Source organism: Lissotriton helveticus, chromosome 9, assembly GCF_964261635.1.
Source record: "Lissotriton helveticus chromosome 9, aLisHel1.1, whole genome shotgun sequence".
NCBI lineage: Eukaryota > Metazoa > Chordata > Amphibia > Caudata > Salamandridae > Lissotriton > Lissotriton helveticus.
In genome coordinates, this window is record NC_136070.1 from 359,196,284 (window position 1) to 359,216,047 (window position 19,764).

General features: G+C 41.5%; 1 protein-coding gene across 1 annotated transcript in view; it reads right to left on the reverse strand.

The window, feature by feature from the left end:
* The window catches only part of LOC144781325 (alpha-1-antitrypsin-like), a 150,885-nt gene that overhangs the window by 5,466 nt on the left and 125,655 nt on the right, over positions 1–19,764 (reverse strand). The window contains exon 4 of the mRNA XM_078660102.1: positions 7,985–8,132. Coding sequence (XP_078516228.1) covers positions 7,985–8,132 — 148 coding nt within the window. The remainder of the gene's footprint in view (positions 1–7,984; positions 8,133–19,764) is intronic.

Here is a 19,764-nt window from a genome sequence, read left to right on the forward strand (position 1 = left end):
TACTCCATCTTTATTGAGGATCACAGGCAGTCAGTTTGCACCATATTTCAAAAATATTTCAGCCTCACGTGTTTTGAATGTCTCTCATTCTTGTTCACAGGCAGATCGCGGATTCAACCTGCAAATACCTGCATGGTATTTTGCTCACGGCCACTGGGGCGGGACTATTAACATGAGCAGGTGTTGAACAACGTGGTTGCTGTGCTTGGAATCGTATTGCTAAGTTAGCCGGCTGGCTTGGAATCTAATGTTACCATATTCAGTATAACTTAGCACACTTGAATCTAAAGCATTAATTAATTCAGTCTCAGTAATTTTGTGCCACGGTCACTTTGAAAGTGGAGGATTGAAAACTCTCTTATAAGATCCAGATAGCATCCGTGATAAAATGCACTAAGGAATGATCAGACTAAATAAGTCAGAGTGGCTTATCAACTTCTAACTGTAAGCAGTTGGAAACAATTATATCTATATTATACCTCCCTTTGTTATAAGGGCCAGACAACCTGTGCTGAAGAGTTAGCTTCTTCATTGCCTCCAGTAGTTTGAGTGCAGCTTTACCCGAAGGGTCATTGACATAACATTAGTCACCTAGAATTGTAAAATTTGCGAATTGCAGCACAAAAGGAGCAGCTACCTCAGTTGTGCTGGTAAATGTACTGTGGGCCTGATTTGGATTGAGCAGTGGTGCATCTGTGGTCACCTCCGATTGCCTGTAGAAGATCTTTGATGAAGTCCACAATAGCCTGACCTTCGAAATCCCTGGAAATGTTGCAAAAGCAGATGGCTTCAGTTTTCCAGGTCTTCTTGCTTTGGGTGTAGAATCAGCAATTTGTTCTTCCAGTGCTTGTACTCTTTGCCAGACCTTCTCTTGATCTTCTGTTTGCATGTACACAGGGCGTTCAAGGTTGTTCACTTGGTTTCCTAGTTTGTTGATGCTCTTTTGGAATTTGTGTAGGCACGATTTGAAGTTTGACTTTAGGAAACCTATTTCAGATCGGATTTTAGTCAAAAAGCATTGCATGTATTCTTGGGTGATATGTGTTGCCGAAGTCCCACTGCTACCCTAGGGGATAATCTTGTTTGTTCACTATTTCACATGCTGTTATGCAATACCACATGCCAGTCTCTGAGCCCTCTTTTGGGGGCTTGCCCTTAGCTCTGTTCCTATTTAGTGAGAGATTATCCAGAGGTGTTAGGGTCATAATGCAAAGCTGTTGCTTAGGTCAAGAAGATAAGGAGATCGCCACCTGAAGATGGTGTTAAATAGATGTTGTCTTTATGGAAGGTTTGAGTAAGGTGCTTGTCCCAGTGTGGAAGTGTGGCTAGAGTTTTAAAAGAAGGTTTCTGGGTGTTCATTTAACATAGTGTCCTCAAGATCTGTTGGTAGCAATGCACAGTTCACAGTTACTTCTCTCATAGAGGGGTAGCGCAGCTATGTGTGTCAGAGAGGCATTGAGAATGGACTAGGTGAGGGGAACCATAGACAATGTGTACAGCAGTATTCCACCAATTTTAAGAGGTGTCCTCTTGAAATAGCTGTGAGAAGGGAGTTAGGGCTGAATGCAATTGCTAGGACAATACCCCTGTTGTACGTGCTGTTAGTGGTGGAGGCTGCACTGATTCCACTCTCCACCACCTGGCGGGGAAGCAAATCTATTTATATGGCAATGAGAAATACCGGAGATCCATCCTGGTGCTGCTATAGGATTAAGAGTTGAATCAGTGACTGCTACCAAAAAACTAAGCTATTGCTTGGCGTCTCCTCCATGGACACCCGTCTGGTTCTGGGGAGATGTTGCTGAGTAGAGTGGGCTCTAGAGACCCCTAGGCCTTGAAGGCAATATATTCACACTGACATAATTATATTTTTTGGGTCAGCAGTCATTAAAGTCGATTTGAGCTATGCAGCAGGAGGGCTGAGTAATACTGAAGTGCTTTCATTGATACTCTGTGCTGGGGCCTTGGATAAGCAAGGCAGAGAACTTAGACCTAGCTTCTCAGGCCAAGTGTTGCTCTCAAAATGACAGAGTTCCAGGGCAGCCACTAGCCTGCAGGGTACAAGGCAGTGTTTGCTGGCAGTGGTCGGGGGTTGCCACATGAAGGTGTGTGCACAAGACATGAACCATGCCAGGGTCTAGTCAGCCAAAGCGGAGACAAGGGGCAAGTTGCCATTCCAAGACCAGCAGCTTCACCTGCTTAACCCTCCTCAATCCACCAGACACAATCCAGGCCAGTCCTGTCACAGCAGCACTCAGGAGTGGGCAGCAGCAGAAGCGCTAAATCACTCCCAAGGAGCCCCAGAGGCCTGCTGTCAGAGTATCAGCACTTAATTAAGGTTGCAGTCATTAGGACAGTCACGCAGATAGCTCTTGCAGGAGCCCGGGCAGGCGCAGTGGTGATGAAAGCTGGATGCCGCCTTCACGGTGGCGGTGGCACAAGCTACACCATTCACAAACTCACAATAAAGCCCCTCTGTGGCCCAGAGTTCCAGTTCTGCAGAGTGGGTGATGGCGAAGATGCTCTACAATAGTTGGGGGGGGCTCCTAAGAGGGCCCATGCTCCTGAGGTGGAAAGTAGCTTAAATAGCCTGCTGCCAGCTACATGCTCAGCTTGACCATGCCCTCCACAGCCACTCTTTAATATATATATATATATATACGCCCAGCTCACTAGACTGAGACCAAATTGTGTATGTATACTGATGATACCCAATTCACTTTTATTGTGGTGTAGCAGGAGGAGGAGAGGGTTGTGCCACAAGCAACAATAATTTGCTGATGTGTAAAACAGAAAAATGTGCCCTTGCTTGATTTCTATTGCAGGTTACCCTGCAAACACATATCTCTTCTTGAAATCAAAACAAGCATGTCCAAATCAATGCCAGGAGAATTCATAGAAACCCAATGGAGATCTCCATGTTTAACCTGCAAAATGTTTGTGAAGTTGTGAAATTAGTAAATCTATACCAATGCAAAACCGTGAATCTCAGGGTGCAGATTTACCAATTGTTTTCAGAATCAGGGCCCGTGAGCCTGAAAAAAGGCTCCTTTAAAGCTAGTATATATCATCCATTGTAGACCGGTGCTGGAAAGTTTTGTGCTGTAATATTGCCAGTCTGGTAAAGAAATAAACACTCTAAACCTGCTTTTTATTTATTACCTCCATAGAAAAGACCAAAAGTGTCCTTTATGCACGTCCTTATACTCAAATTAATTGTTCATCTGTTGAATAGTGTACACCGCATTCTGCCCCACCCACCCCTTGCATGCTACTTTTTTTTTTACTCCCAACTGATCTTTGCCTTGCAAGTGAAGTAACTCATATTTGATTTACAGTCAGCTGAAGAAAATAATACCATCTGCCCACCTCCATTTACCAACAATAGCACTATAATAAACATAATATAAAAACACCCAAGGCAGTATATTGATCCTGTTTTTTGTGGTGAGCCTGCACAGAAGGAACCATTTTGGCATCCCTAATGCATACATTAACTCGGAATATCTCTGAGTTAGTGAATGCTCTGCTGACAGAACAGCTCGGAAAAACAAAGAGACAATTACTGCAATATGGTTCCAAGCTTTGTTGCCAGCAAAACAAAAATGTGGCGATATTTTAATTTAATGTATGCGCTAAAGACATCGAAAAGAAACACACTGATCCCTTCTATACCCAGTGCAGTGCAGAACAAGCGTTTGCAATTCAATCAGTCTCTCCTTTGGGACCTTACATGCATTTAGCTATGCAGCACTTTAGCCTGGGTGCTGAAACATCTACTCTTCTTTAACATGGAGGGAAAGTAAGCACCAAACTGCGTGACACACCAGATATAGGACCACATGGAGAGAAATATTGCCTTTCAGCGGGAAATGGTATAGTCCAAAGCTCTGTTTTTAATATAAAATCAGGGCCTTCAGTGGTCATATCACTGAAACACAAGATTTTGAAAAAAAATATTATTGTCTACGGGTGCTCGTGAAAGACAATTTCTATGGACTGGAATCTAGAGAATGCTACGGTGAGTCTGGTATTTTACTGACCGGGTTGTTTTCTATCAAGAAAGTTAAATAGAGCAAGTTGCCAGAATTTGTTTTTTAAAAAGTCCCTCAGCAGAAAGCAATTCTAGTATTTTACTGACCTCTTCTGGTCGTTTTCTATCAAGACCGTTAAATAGAGGCAGTTGAACAAGCACAAAGCAAATCTGGCATTTTACTGACCTCTACTGGTCGTTTTCTATCAAGACAGTCAAATAGAGGCAGTTGAACAGAAAACAGTCCCTAAGTGGAAGAAGACAAGTCCTAGGGCTGATCTCCAGAGCCCACAAAGTACATACACATATAAGTATATACTAAAGTATATACATGAGGTCTCGAATGCTCGATCTAAAATGTGATCATGATACCTCCCCAGTTATGTATGCATTTGTATTGAAGTTGAACATCTCTTTAATCCACCTGAAATAAGTAAAGGGAATTCATTTTCACCCAAAGTTTCTCTGACCTAGGCGCTGATTAAGATGGCGGTTGCACTTTCGTCTGACCGCCATCCTTTTGTAAATGGGTGCGCCCAACCTGTTGTCAGTGGCAGTCCCCCATCATCGTTATCAGGCCCTTAGTGCTTTATTTTTAGATAGTACAGCTCGGATACACTGAGCATGTTTTGCCTCTCTCTGTTTCTGGGCTGTGCTATTTGAAAAAACACAACTAACTCAGAGAAATAATGAGTTAAATAAATTCATATTAACGCACTTGAGGCGCAAAAAACTGATGCTTCACTCTGTGCTGTGCCGCAAAGCCCATCATCATACAGTCCCAGCACGGGTACTTGTACACAATTTGTAGAGGTTTCTGAATACCTCATTAAAGGAATTATTTTGAGGATCACTTTCTAAATTCTGGGATGAAATGGCTGACTGCAGAGCAGCAAGGATGCTGCTATAAATGGTTTCTATGGGGAAGGGATGATTTCTGACGAAATTAAAGTATTTTGCTGCCAGGTCTCATAATGAATTCAATCATAGTCCTGTTTGTTTATGTTACCCATTCGCATTATTGTCAAAATGTATTTTGAATTATTAAATTGTGTGTGTTTAGTTAACATGAATAGGTTGTAAATAATATAATTGAGCTGTACTTGACATACCAAAGCTTTTTAAGTTGACAAGAATTGGCCTCACATTCACTTCCATTCAGCTCTCCTTGAAAATGTTTGTTAAATATCGTCATTTTAAGTAGTTTAAGGGCTTATTTTTGCTGTACATCTAAAATGGATTCTTCTCATTTCTGATAGTCTGAAGGAAGGAGCAGAGCTAGACTGTATCTTTACAAGGCCACTTTCCCTGGCTACTGGAGTTTGGGTACATATTTTAAATGTGCCATTGTTTTCTCTTGTTTAGCGTAATACAGGATGATTCATTAGTACTAGCACAAAAGTAACTTCCATGGGATGGGCTTGCTGTTTTACCACTGGAAATTGTGATGTAACATTAATTTAACACCATGTTGACAGTTATGTTATGTTATGTTAATTTGGATTTGTGGAGCGCTTAATACCAAAAGGTCTCTAAGCGCTGTAAGAAGGTAGGCGCTGGCACCAGGTAGATTACCTGGGCGATAATGCCCGAGATTCTGTGAACAGGATGGTCTTTAGGTGCTTTCTGAAGGAACGAAGGCGGCTTTCCGCACGGAGGTGGCTAGGCAGCTTGTTCCAGAGAGTGGGAATGAGGCTAGAGAAAGCTCGTCCTCCTTTGGTGACGTAGTTGAAGCGTGGGCATTTTAAAAGGCTATCCGTGGAGGACCTAAGCGAGCGGCCAGGTACATATTTCTTAAGCCGTTGTTTAATATACACAGGGGCCTGGCCATGAATTGCTTTGTGAGCGATGCAGAGGCCCTTAAATTTTGCTCTTTGTTTAAGAGGCAGCCAGTGGAGGCTTTGAAGGAGGGGTGATGCTTGCGTATGCCTTGGAAGTTTGTAGATGAGTCTGGCAGCATCGTTCATTACTATTTGTAGTCTGCCCACTAAGGAGTCTGGCAGTCCAATGTATAATTAATTGGCATAATCAAGGCGGGCTAGGATCATGGCGGATATCACTGTTCTCATGGTGGAAAATGATAAAATGGGGTAGAGTCTCCTAAGTAGGCCAACACAGGTGCCAAGAACAGTGGAGACTTGATTGGCCATTGTGAGTTTGGCGTCAACTTTAATTCCCAGACTCTTAACTACTGGGGCCGGGGCTGGAGTGTCGCCCAGCTCCTGGGGCCAAAAGAGGGAGTTCCATGGGTTAAGAACATCCGTCATGGCTAGGACCTCCGTTCGAAAGTGAAATTTGTCTGTTCGAAAAATTATGTCACATGCTTTTTTAGCTTCCCGTTTACATAGAGGAGCAGCCCCCAAATTGGCCTGCTTTGTGATGCAAAACTTTGTAGGTACTTTTGTTGTCTGCAAAGGCAGACTTCATGTCAGTCCTCTTGCTAATACATTATGTTGCCTTTTACTTGACCATATCTGGTTATGTCTACCTAACTAGAATAGAAACTGAGTCCTATGCCAATTCACATTTTTTTTATTTTGAAAATTCATTGACATTTTGATTTGAAATAACTAACTAATTGTATTATAGCTTTCTGGAACAATTTTGAATGTTAAATAAACCTTCATGATTTTGACTTTGAACCTTTTCTGGTATAAGCTTTATTCTATGGTCAGTGTTCTTTCGGTCTCACGCAAGGCCCAAATATTCCACAAGGGGTGGGAAAAGAAAGAGGAAAGATATAAAATCAGTCACAGTGAATCCAAAGAGACAAGAAAGTTGAGGAGCCCATCCAAATCCCACTCTAAGGCCCCCATTAGGATGGCGGGCAGACGAAAGGGACCGCGTGCCATAAGGGCGGGGGACCCGTGGGGGCAATTAGGATGCGCCCGCCATCCTAATGGGGGCCTTAGAGTGGGATTTGGATACAATGTAGCTTACTTGAGTGGGCAGAGCCGGTTTTAAACTGGCATTTACAGTTGAAGAATTGTCGTCTCTATTAAGTTAAACTTCAAAATGAGTAGTAGCTACCTTGGACTATCAACTGATCTCTAACTTGCAAAAAGTCTACTGAAGGAAATGATAGAGCCTGCCATAAGCAATGCATTTGGATTTTCATTCTGGCTCATGTTATCTGAACAAATAGAGCACAGATGTGAGCAGTACAACGTTTCCTCAAGACTCACTGCATGTAGCACGTGATGGGTCTAACTGCAGTGGCGTCTAATAGTATACCACGTCCAAAGCAGATGTCTCTGAGTATTCTTGGATCATACTGCTGAACTGAAATTGTGCATGCACCTCAAGAGGGTAAGATACTTTGTAAACACTTAAGCTGTCTTTTTCACAATGCACTTCAAGTTCCGCTTGTACTACAATTATCACATATCCACCTTTATCAATCCTTAGGTAAGGGCGCCGACAATGGTGGCAGATTGTTTTTCATAATAACGGTACCTCACTTAAGGAATTTAACTCACACACCACTATGTTGTCAACTGTGACAAACATTCAATTATATAGTTGTGCTGTTTACAGCCTCAAATTGTACAAGTGGCATGTGTTGCATTCTTACACATAAACTTGTGTTGCACTTGAATCATTAATTGTTTATAATAAACATATTTGTATATGTTTTCCTTTCTACCACATATATGTGATGATTTGTATTGTGCAAAATGCGTCTTATAATCATCACCTTACTTAATGATACTCATGTATCTTCCTAAGAAGGATTCTGAAGGGCTGAGGTAACATTGTTGAAATAGCGACCTGTGACTTGAAAACAAATACAAAATGTCATTTCTAAATACTCCTCTCAGTACCATTCGACCAACATTTGAAGTATTTTATATTTAGTCCATTGACTCTGTTTTAACAAGTACCAGGCAAAATGTAAAATAAAAAATAATTCTTCCATGACAAAGAGTAACTGTTGTTGGAAAATCTTACTTTGGATGCCTTCAAGTTATTATGTCCGGTAATTCCAGAAAGATTTGCCATGTCAGAGAAGACTTCAGTGATGCCAAGTTTCATAAGCACCTCCATTAGGTCGCTTGTAGCTGAGATTGAAAACTTCGGCAGGTATAAGCTGAAAGTACTGTTAAAAAATGAAAATGTTTTAATTACACGTGAGCCTTTATATTCAACATCAATTGGCATTTTGGAAAACTTAAGCATCCGTTGGGTGAGGGTGAAAGGAGAACATTTTAAATTACGTTAAATATGAGTGGCTGCAAGATATTTGAAATAAGAAGGTCTGTAGTGGGCCCAGGTGGAAAATGTAATTCTGCTCACGGAATTGGCGGCATTGTTTGACTCTGCATTTCTCTTGTAACACGGAGCTCTAGGCAGTTTCTGTCAAATGCCGCAGAATATTAAATCCTGTGAGGCTGGAGAGTGAACACAAAACTTGGCATCCCCAAGCGCGATTTCTGTTTGCTAGGAGGACTTACAGAGAGTTATCCTAACACAGGCAGTCACAGGCGTAGTCACTATCAGGGCACTGTTTCTTGACTAGATGTTCTACGTGAGTGGCAGTAACATTCTTATGTAGAGTGTAATAATGTTCTTGCTTATTTTTTTGCCTTGAAAATGCTACCGGCACTAAATCGCAGCGTGAGCAGTACGATGTGCACATGTCCACAATTGTGGCAGAACTGTGCAGAAGCTTGAGGAGTTTTGTTTTGTATGTAACTCCGTGGAATTCCACAAATTGAAGATCTGCAGATTCAAATCATCTCTAGTCTCAAGTCTCGTAAAGGCTACATTTTGTAGGGGTCCCGTAGATATTCCTGAATCATGGGTACCACTCATTCTGAGCTATGTTCCCTGTAGGGTGTACACATGCACGCACAGGCACACCCTACTCTTTCCCAGCATACAGGATCTCTGCTGGAGCATGCATCAAGAAAACAACTCTAATTTTTTTGAAGCAGTAGCAAGATGGAAAGCTTTCTCTAATGTTTGCAGTTTTATATAATACAGATTCACCCAAAGGTATTACAGCTCTTTACTGAGCACCAGTTAAATTACACAAGATAATGTTAACTTTTTTTTTGTCTCAGCAAGGTTCAATGATTTGCCCAGAAACACAGAATGTTGAGCCGACATCAAGACTCAAACCACTTTTCCCCATTCCAAAGGCGGCAGCTCTGGCCAAAATGCCAAAATCACCTCTACATCTCATGTTTAGGTCCAGCGTTAGTCAAGACTGTTTGATTTTATTAAAATATTTATAATATACTTACATATAGGGGCTTTCAGCATCTCTCTTCATCCGTTAGTCTGTTGTGTGTCATTCATATTTTGCTCCGGCTCTCCACTACTTATTGCATGGAGCAGTGGGTCAGCATACTTAAGCCATTTTGAGTGACTGCATCTTGCTCTCTTACAAGGAGCACATCAGCACACAAGCTAGTTCCCGTCAGTGTCAATATTTTAGTTTTTCCTTAATGTTGCCTTTGTGTTTAAAGACTAATGTTGTAGAAGTATGCTTCTGCTCCACATTCCATCTTTATCAGATCCCATTTCCTGCCAATACTGTTGTAAATTCCTTTTGGAGTGTTTTATTTTTTTGACTGCTGCTATTTCACAGTATACCCGACCTTGTCCATTTGAACCTGTATTGTTCTCCTCTTTTTACTTTTTTCTCTTCTTCTTATTTTCTTTCTTACTTCTTTCTTTCCTCCTTGCTGTACTTCTTTTTTTCTGTCTTTCTCCCTCTTTCCTTTCTTTAATCATTATTTTTCTTTCTTCTTCTTTTTTCTTTCTCTTCCCGCTCCACTTCTCTCTATCTCCTTCTATATTTTCTTCTCACATTCTTCCTGCAGCCAAGGCCAGACTGACTGACTTTTTAAGTAGCTATCTTCAGTTACAGGGAGTGTTCTTTCATTATAAAATATTATTTGCCTGAAGCAAAATATTTTTTTCTTTTGAATTAGATGAAGGCCAGTGTACTCCTGAAAAATTAAGATTTTTAAAAACCATTACTAAACAAGAATTGCCTGACGACTAGCGGTCAGCACCAGACCTGTTGTCTTTGCCAATGCTTGTTCTTGGTGGGCAGTACAAAGGATCTTGCTGGTACGGGAGCAGTACTCCTGCTCCATAACAAATGGAGAGAGAACACTTAAGGAGGGCAGTGTAACTCAGGGTTCAGACCGTGGTCTGCAGAGCTGCTTACTCCCCTTCCTGGAGTGAAGTGCATTGTAATGCAAATGCAAAACACAAAACCAAGAAAATCTGCCTGCTCTGATAATCAAGACGGGAATGCCTCAAAAAAGACACATGAATGAAAATAACATGACACTATCCAGGTAAAAGAAAACTGGGCTCTAAGTAGTATGGGGCCGGCCAGGACAGCAGCCAAGTGTATCAAAAAAATTGAAATAATGAGTGGGCACACCCACCTCTCCACACATAATAAGCACATAAAATGAGGAAGAATAAAGAAAACGCTAGTGCTGATTAGCAAAAAGAAGAGTCACTTGTACTAACGCACAGAAAACCATATAGTCCAAAGCCAAGATAATATCAAAAGGGCCGAAGATAGCCGCGGAAAAAGACCAACAATGGACTATTAGGCAGAGAAGGAAAATGCACACCATAAGGGTATCGCATATTACGGGTTGTAATTTAAATTGACACAATTTGAGTTGTCTAAAACTGTGACAGTTTCATGTCCTAATACAATATTCTTTAATAAATGGCTGTTGGATTCCTGACATTACATTGTTTGGCGTTGTCCTACTCACAAGGATCTATTGCGACTTACCAGTTCTCTTTAAATTCTTTTTTGAGGCATTCCCGTCTTGTTTATCAGAGCAGGAAGGTTTTCTTGGTTTTGTGTTTTTCATTTCCCCAGTTTCCCTGCCTCTTCAGAGGCTCTCTTTTCCTTTGTGGACTTGTAATATAATTGCACCTAAAAGATTTCATAGCTCTTTTGCTCCTTTCAATATTATTGTTGCAGGGATTCTGTTTGAAAACAGAGCTATGCTTGGTACCACTGGACCTCAGAATGTAGGGACTGAGGAGCTTATTTGAAAGCCCCTTGCGCACCAGGTTTGTCATTTTTTCCCATATTAAAAGTGACGCACCGGCGGCACAAGAGGCTTGTAAATAAGCCACAGAGTCTCCATACCACATCAGTACCGATGGGCCCAAACCCGACTAGCTGGCTGACTAGTGCCTTACCTGGCTTCCTAACCTTCCCAGAGTAACAGGTGGATTGGCATCCCAGAACACATCTCCCTAGTCCCCAGGGAAACTGTGGAAACAGATCATCATCTTTAATTTTCTCACTCATGCATGTCCATAATAAATTAAAGAAAGACAGGTGGAAAGTTGACAATATTTATTGAAACTATCCTGCTTCTGTTGTCGGGCATTCCTGTAGGTGAGTTCCTTCAGTTGTGATAAGGGTGGCACAATCAGCATATTCTTTTTGATTGCATGATTTGAACACTGCAATTACAGCTGATACAGTCACATGTGTACTGATTTTCTCGTTGTTACATATAAAATCTGTGGTTTTGGGCCTAACCACGCCTTTGAGTTCAGTTTTGAAATATATCTGGAAGCTTGTTCCTGTTTCGATTTAGTGTATATATTGTGAATATCAGAAAAAATTGTATTATATGTATATTTCTGCAGCATTCCCCTGATGAAGGTGCCTAGCACCGAAATGCATTGGGAACTGTAAAATACTGCTTGGATGCATCAAGAAATGAATACCTGAAAAGAAAAGAAATCAGGATACAGTGCTTGGAACTGTCAACATTGTGTTGTTGCATTTTTATGATTCCTATTTTCTTGCATTTTATTTGCATGTGTTTGAATATTCTCCATCAACATTGTGAAGTTATTCATGCATTGTTTACAGAAGAGAGTTCAAAAACAGTTTGATCACTACAACACTGAAGGAATATATTTTTTCAAGGATCTGTATTGACTAGTTTTGTAACTGTTACACACCTTATAGGGTTTGTGAAAAGTGCGTCCTTAGGTTCAGACAGGTTCTGTTTGAAACAATTACTTTGATATTGTTTCCTGGTAGAGGCAAGCCAGGCTTTACTGAGGGCTGCACTATTTCCACACTTTTTGGTTTACTATTTAATAATGCAATGTTGATTGTTTTGAATTTGTTATAGATTTGGAGTGCAGGTTACCCACACCTGTGATTTTGACAGAAACTGACTTAGCCATATTTTTAATGGCAGGTGGATTGTACGGCTGAGGCAACGGGGCATATCATCAAGGAAACGCACTAAATATCGCATTTCCCGCGTAGCGCAATTCTGTTTCAAGCCTCTATCGCAGGATTTAAGCGCCATGGAGATATGCCTTGATAATAATGCAATATCTCAGTGATTAAATCCGGCAATAGGCGGAGTTAAACAGGATCGCTCTAAGCGGGAAATGCGATATTTAGCTAATTTCCCTGATAATATCCCCCTATGTTTTTTATTTCTTTTCAATGGTTTTTCACCATATTTGTTGCATTTTTTTCTCTCTTTCTTCTGATCTCTCCTTGCACCACCAGTCTCTCCCTAAAGGCAAAAATTGAGGTAAAACTTATCAGTGTCTGTCTCCCACACCTCTGTGTGTGTTCTACTCCACCTACACATGCTCCCATCAGTGGCTTTTGGCCTCCATCCCTTCAATTTCTACCACCTCAGCCTCCCCACTCCAATATTTCTCTTTCTTTTCCAATGTCATTCTGCTCTCACCAGTGTCTCTTCCTCTCCTTTTCCTCAAATGTTGTAATAATTTCTCCACCGTATCCCTTTTTAGTTGACTTCTCCAGCATTTCCCACCTGTTTTCTCATATGTCGTGTCACTGCCTCTCTTCCTCATGCTTAATAGCTATTATTTCAACACAGAGACTTCCACAAATAAGCGCTGGACTTGTTATTAGCACTAATGAGTTTGGAAAAGGGCCTGAACAATCTCTGTTGATGCCCTCAGTGTTGTAGTGTAGACTCCTTCACATGCAGGTTTGCTTTCTATGACCAGCACGTTTGGAACATAGGGACACTGGCGTATCCTACTCAAATATGAATCCTTTACACACAGCATTATAGATGCACCTCGTTTGTGCTTTCCAACACCAATGCTACTGGAGGCTTGCATGCTATTTTTTTGAAGTGTATACTCCAATGGTAAACAAACAACACTGCAAGACACAGAATGAAACGTGATATTATCTAAAAATATCACAGGTCTTGGTTGCTAACACCTATCTTCTTAAAATGATTGTCAGATATTGGATTTCATAATTTATGATTCTGAACTTCTGCAGCTTGTCATCTAACTTAAAAAGTATGACTTGAAATGTGCTTCAGGTTAGATGGGCTCTGATTTAAATCTTATTATTTTCTGTCACTAGCTTGTGCCTCTTGCATTAACTTCCCACAGTGACAAAGAGCTACCTCTGACTGTGATTATGCTGCTCTGTTGCTTACTCGCTTGCTTAGCATGGTGCATATTTTGCTACCATCCGCGTCAATTATTTAAAAACACCTACATTTGAGTCAATATGCACATTTTGTGTTTATTTGCAAACAAATCCTTGATGTGGGAAATAACGTGGCAAATACCACTGATTTTGGTAGCTCCCTGGCTTGCATACATGGGTTTAGCTGCCATGCACAAAGACCATTTACAAAAACACATTAGAGGGAACATTGGGACTCCTGAGCAAACACAATCCAAATTGTCACGGTGGGGGATGTGTTGATGTATGCATTTATCTGCGCCTTTGACCTGTCTGTCTGCCTTTGTAAGCACCATTTTTTTGTGTTAACGACATGCAAATAATATAAACAAGAAATGGGAAAATCCAAACTGAAAAAAAAAAATTGAGCAAAAACACTATTCGAAAAAATCAAAGTAACAGTAATTGCAACGTGGATACCTTGCTCTGCTCATGGATCTAGATATGCTCAGAATAAACCAAACTTGGTCCAAAAGCTAGTAACCGTGGAAGAAACCAATAGATTAGACAACATCGGCAACAGTTTATAGTAAAATAGGCTAACATTTCCAGACTTGATCCCTAGTCCTGAGTCACTGGTACAAGAGTGATGTGATGTTGGGAACCGTGGCATTTGTCCACTGCATGATGCAGAATCACACATTCTATGGAAATCCGACCATGGGCAGATTACCGCACAAGCCAGTCTTGATATCCACATGTAATTGTTGTATACCCTGTAACAACAGTAGATCTCAGCAGCATTCGAGATTAAATATTTACACTCTTCTGGCTCAAATATTCCTCAAAATTTGGTAGAAGCACACAGACCTCAAGCTACACTTTACTTGCAAAGTGCTGCACAAAATGCCACAGATTGCACAGTATAGTCTGTGATTTTTTTTGCTACATAAGTGCACTATTAAGGACCACTGCAGGGCACTTGGTAACTTAACAAATCCAAGGTTTGTGAAGGTGTAGTAGAGTAGTCAGCGAAACATATATAGTACTCTAGAGTAAGAGTCTGGACATATACTGATATTTAGAATGTAACAACCATAAAATATGATGCTGTCTTTTTGCTGTAGAAAGTGACCCTGATCGCAACCTTGGGGTATCCTTCTAAGGATGTCAAGCCCCCCAGGAACCCAGCCCGGCCCCTGGGATGGACAGTAGGGCATGCTCGCAAATGTGCGCAATGGTGACACCGTTTACTCAATGGCCCGCATGCTGTCCAGAGTTTTGCACAGGTTTAACAGACTGGTAGCAATGTAAAAAGGACTCGCAAACCCCTATGTATTGTTCTCTTTATTGCGCTGTGAGTGGAAAGGGTCTTGGCGTAAACATTGTAGCACTCAGTGTTGTCGGAGCCGCGTTGAGGGGAGGAAGCAAACCGGGCACTGCTGTAACCGTTGCCACAGTGGGCAGGACAGGAGACCCCCAATACCACGCATCTGGCTCATGAGGTTACTAGACCTATAATCATAAGTTCAGCAAAATCGCCAATTGGGCGCAACGAACTTTAAAAAACAGATAGGTACATTTCACCTAGGTTTATTTTTGTAGAGCACACTTTTACATCTACACCCATGTGAGTAAGGTGAGGATACCTAGTGCACATCCTTGTCCTGAAGAAACATGTTGACGACGCACCTGTGAGGTTACCTTACCCTAATTAGCAAGGATAACCTCCTTTGCACTTTTTAACGATACCAGCCGGGGATTGAATAAAATTATTTTCAGAAACCCACGAGCCAGGTATTTTTTAATTTTCCTTTTTTCACCTCACCACTCACATTATATCACCCCCACACACACCAACACATAGTTCACGTGAAAGTGCTCCTACGTAGTCGTGAGTCGCAGCACGCCGCATTCCGTAGAGGTTTGCGAAGACCCCGATGATGAAGCATGACACCAAGGGGCCTTTTGGTGTGTGAGGGGTATTTAAACAACACTGAATGCTCCCCACCACTGTAGGGATCACCGAACCCATGTTAGTGGATTCCTTTTGTTTATGCATATTTCTAGGGGAGACAGAATCCACTTCTCCTCTCCCTCCCCCTTTTGTTTATTACGTAAACATTGTAGCACCATGACAGGGCCATGTCTGGAAAGAGTGTTTTTGAGTATAAGGTAGCACTCAGTAGTACATGGACTGCAATTCCCAGGATGACGTCTGTGTTTGGAAGGTTGTGTCAGCATGGCAGCCATCTTGGGGGAGGGTGCAGTAGAAAGACAAACCCTTCATACGCTACGCTGCTCATTATTGCCTGAAAGTTCAGCGAGTGAGGCTGCTTTGGAACTAAGGGTGCACTTGCACTAATTTACAGCAGCCTATGTGCTAGACACTACTGTAGCTCACCCTGAATGGGCTTTGCACCAATTTGTAGATGGCCTTCTGCTGAACAGTACTTGCTGATGTTTGATGGTCATGTCTTTGATGGTGGAGGCTCCTGAACAAAGGCCTTGGCATTTTGGTTTTTAGAAGTTGAACCTTAAGTGCAAATTGTGTACTAAGACTAGAGTTATAATAAACTCGATACGAGTGATGACAGCATTGTAGCTCGATATAAGATATACAGTGTGATGATATATGGGCAACGCAAAGTGTTGATATTGCATATAACCATGAACTAATATCACCTTAACATGGGTAGTGAGATGAATCACTATTCGAGTTGAAGAAGCCCCCTGTGATCAACCCGTGAATATATTCATGGTACGCTTAATCCCATTAATGTGACTTCATTATTTAATGGATAATCTGGTGTAACGAACTTGCTGAAATTTGGGTGTCATTTTAAACCCTTGGGATCTCCCTTCATATCAGTGGAGTGAATGAAAGACACAAGGAGTTTAGGGATCACATCCCAGGTTCCCTTACAGTTCAAATAGGGTAGGAAGAGAGGGTAGTTTAAAATGAAGTTGTGACAATTGCTCAAATCCTTTCTTTTTTTCCCTCATATATCCTTCCCACCTGTTCCCAACCCTCCCATCCCTTTCCTTGCTTGATCATCCCAACATTCTATGATATACTAGCCTAGAGAATTGGGGCTGTCGAGAAGTGGACCTTTTTGATAATTCTGCTGATTCAGAGGATTGACATAATATTGAGCCCACAACTGTATATTCCTCCTGGTCAGTTAGACATTAACATGGCCAACACCATGAAGAATTTGGTCATGGTCCAAATAAGATGTGGCAGCCACAAGGGCGAAATCAGCCACACTGAAAGACAAGGTAGAACTAATGCAGTGAAACCATTTTGAACTTGGATAAGGAAGGTTTACGGGGGTTCAACCTAGGTCTCCTGGGGGTGGGACCATCATCACAATGACTCCACCTGTTTTGATGGACATTCACACGCCCATCAAATTGGCTGACACAGAAAGATTTCACGGGGATGTTAATAAGGTACATGTATTCTTTATCCAAAACCACTTTACATGTCGGACTCGAACATTTCCTGCAGCACAATCCCATGTAGCATTCATGATTTCATACTTGGAAGTGGATGCCGCACAATGGGCAGTACTGCTGGTACATAGAGATGATCCTATTTTGTATAATTGGGATGACTTTTGTTTAGAGTTTGAAAAGGTATTTGACCATAAAGCCTCCACATTTTCAGATGACAGCTGTTGGAACTGAGGCAAGGGAACAAAGACCTGATGACACCTTCCAATGCCTCATTGCGGAAACAGATTGGCTGGAGGCAAAGAAGCAGTGCTTTATCATCTAGGTTTGCGTGATGAGATGAAGAATGCGATAGCTCAAATAGATCCCCAGCCAAAGACTTGTTCTAACCTCAGAAAACCAAATTTTGAGAAAAGTAAGGGCTGCGAGGCCCTAGGGCAGTTATGCGCTATACAAATGCAATTTTTCATTTCATTTCATTTCCGTGACAGTTACAGATGTGCCTTCAAAACCCATGGAGATTGGAACACTGCATGCATCTCTTTTAAAGGAAGAGATTGCAAAGGCGCAAAAATGGCTTTTGTTTGTATTTTGGATGAAAGGCCATTTTATTAAAGACTGTTTGTTCAAACCAAACAACAAACCCTATCTACCATAGGTTGTACTGGAACCAAAAGACAAGGAGCTGCCTGTGGAAAACTGATGTACGCAAGGGTGATCGAAGGGGTACCCTTGAGCAGCTAGACCATCCCTTCTTTAAGCTCTAAGCTTGCCAATAATAATGACAATCTTATGTTGTTTTCCAGTTGCGCATAAAAGACCTGTGGAAACCCCTGGAGGGGATGTTGGATTCTGGAGCAGCTGAAACTTTTATAGGCAATGTCTTGGCTCAGGAACAACAACTCCATCTCATAGAGAAAGGCAGGCCAGAGGCCGTCTTGGCAGTGGATGGGAGTGAACTTTTCTCCTGTCCAATCTGTTTCCATAGCACTGAGTTAAAGGTAAAACAAGACAAGGAAACATTGCAATTTAGCATATTCAGTGCACTATACTATGGAAATTTAAGGGACCCCATAGCTGAAGAAACACAATTCTGCCATTGATTGAGTAGCAAGGACCATAACATTCTAATCTCCATATTGTAAAGAGCATTGCTTACCTCAGTATCCCACAGCCATAGGGCACAAGTGACCTGTCACAAAGAAGCCACGGCTGCCGAGAAAGATATGGTATAACACAGTCAATAGATTGAGTTCTGGGATGTGTTTAGTGACCAACAAGCAGAGCAACTCCCACCACACTGGCATTACTATTGCCAGATTGACTTGGTTCCAGAGGCAATAGTGCCTTGTGGAAAAATGTATGCCCATCAGAAAGCCAAAACGAACATTTATGATGCTACTTAAACAAAGCTTTGGGTAATGGCTTCACCAGGCCACCAGCCGATTTGCCCTTGTTTTTTATATGCCCTTGTTTTTTATCCGAAAAGCCAATGGTGAGTTAGGAACATGTATCAATTACTGAACCTTGCATAAGGTAACACTAAATAAATCCATCTACGTTAGTACTGATGCCAGTTCTGTTGGATCAAGTAAAAAAAGCAGTAATTTTGACAAATCTGGATTTAAAAGGGACCTATCATTTAGTCAGAATGTGAAAAGGAGATGAATGGGAGACAGCTTCCCGCACAATATATGGTTTATTTAAATACATAGTAATGCCATTAGGTTTATACAGCATCCATGCTGCATTCCAATACTTTCTAAACAATGTTCTAATAAGTATTTTAGATCATTTTGTGAGTATTAGGCTTATGAATTTAAATTGTGGTGATCAGAATATACTGTAATGGTATGGTTAGCTCCCGTCAAATAGTGTAACCACTCACAGAAGGCATCTTGAACTGCTAACAATTCCTTTTCTGCAATAGTAGACTGGATCTCAGCTTCATTTAATTTTCGAGAAATGTAAGCATTCAGATGTAATTGCCCTGCTTTTTCATTCCATTATGATAACACCCCTCCTATAGCAATTTCTAAAGCATCAGGCTCCACAACAAAAAGTCTCTCTGGGTGTGGGTGTGCTAGTATTGGTGCAGTGGTGAAGGCAAATTTCAATGTTTGGAAAACTTCCTCAGATTATTTAGACCAAGTGAAAGACCAAGAGTGAAAGGGGTGTTCTTACATAGCAGTTAGGTTATGGGTGCCACAACCTTGCAGGACTTTTCAATGAATCTGTGGTAAATGTTCATATACCCCAAACAACACTGCACATCATGCACGTTCTTTGGTTCTGGCCATTTTTTCACTGTTTGCACCTTATGCTCAGCCATTTCCTGACCGAATGGTTTTAACGTAGGTATAAATAAAGGGTAGACCCAAATAAGAAATTGGGACCTGGGTATAAAACAGTACAGTAGCAAGTGGTCCCAGTGGGCATTAGTTAGATTTTGTGGTCTTGGCGCTCCCTACATGGAGACGGACTGACGAGGTGGATCAGAGGTAAGAAGCGGCCCACGCGCTGCACTCCTCATTGGTTCACTTTTATTTAACACTGCTAAGGCATATCACTGCACATGCTACTTTCAATATTGACGAACCAAGCTTCCACTCCAGCATCAAGCGCCTTTTTAATTCACTGTGCCAGTGGTGCTCATGTTACACCCCAATCGCATTCACTGCTGCCACCCATTTCCACTGGATTTAGGTCAAGGCAGCTTTTTCTATCGGTAAACTGCTTTCGCATTGCGTTTTGTAGCCAAAACAGAACTCCCTATTTTGAGCTTGAGAACTTGAGAGACTTTCCTAATTTGGGTTTGGGATGCACCACCACACAA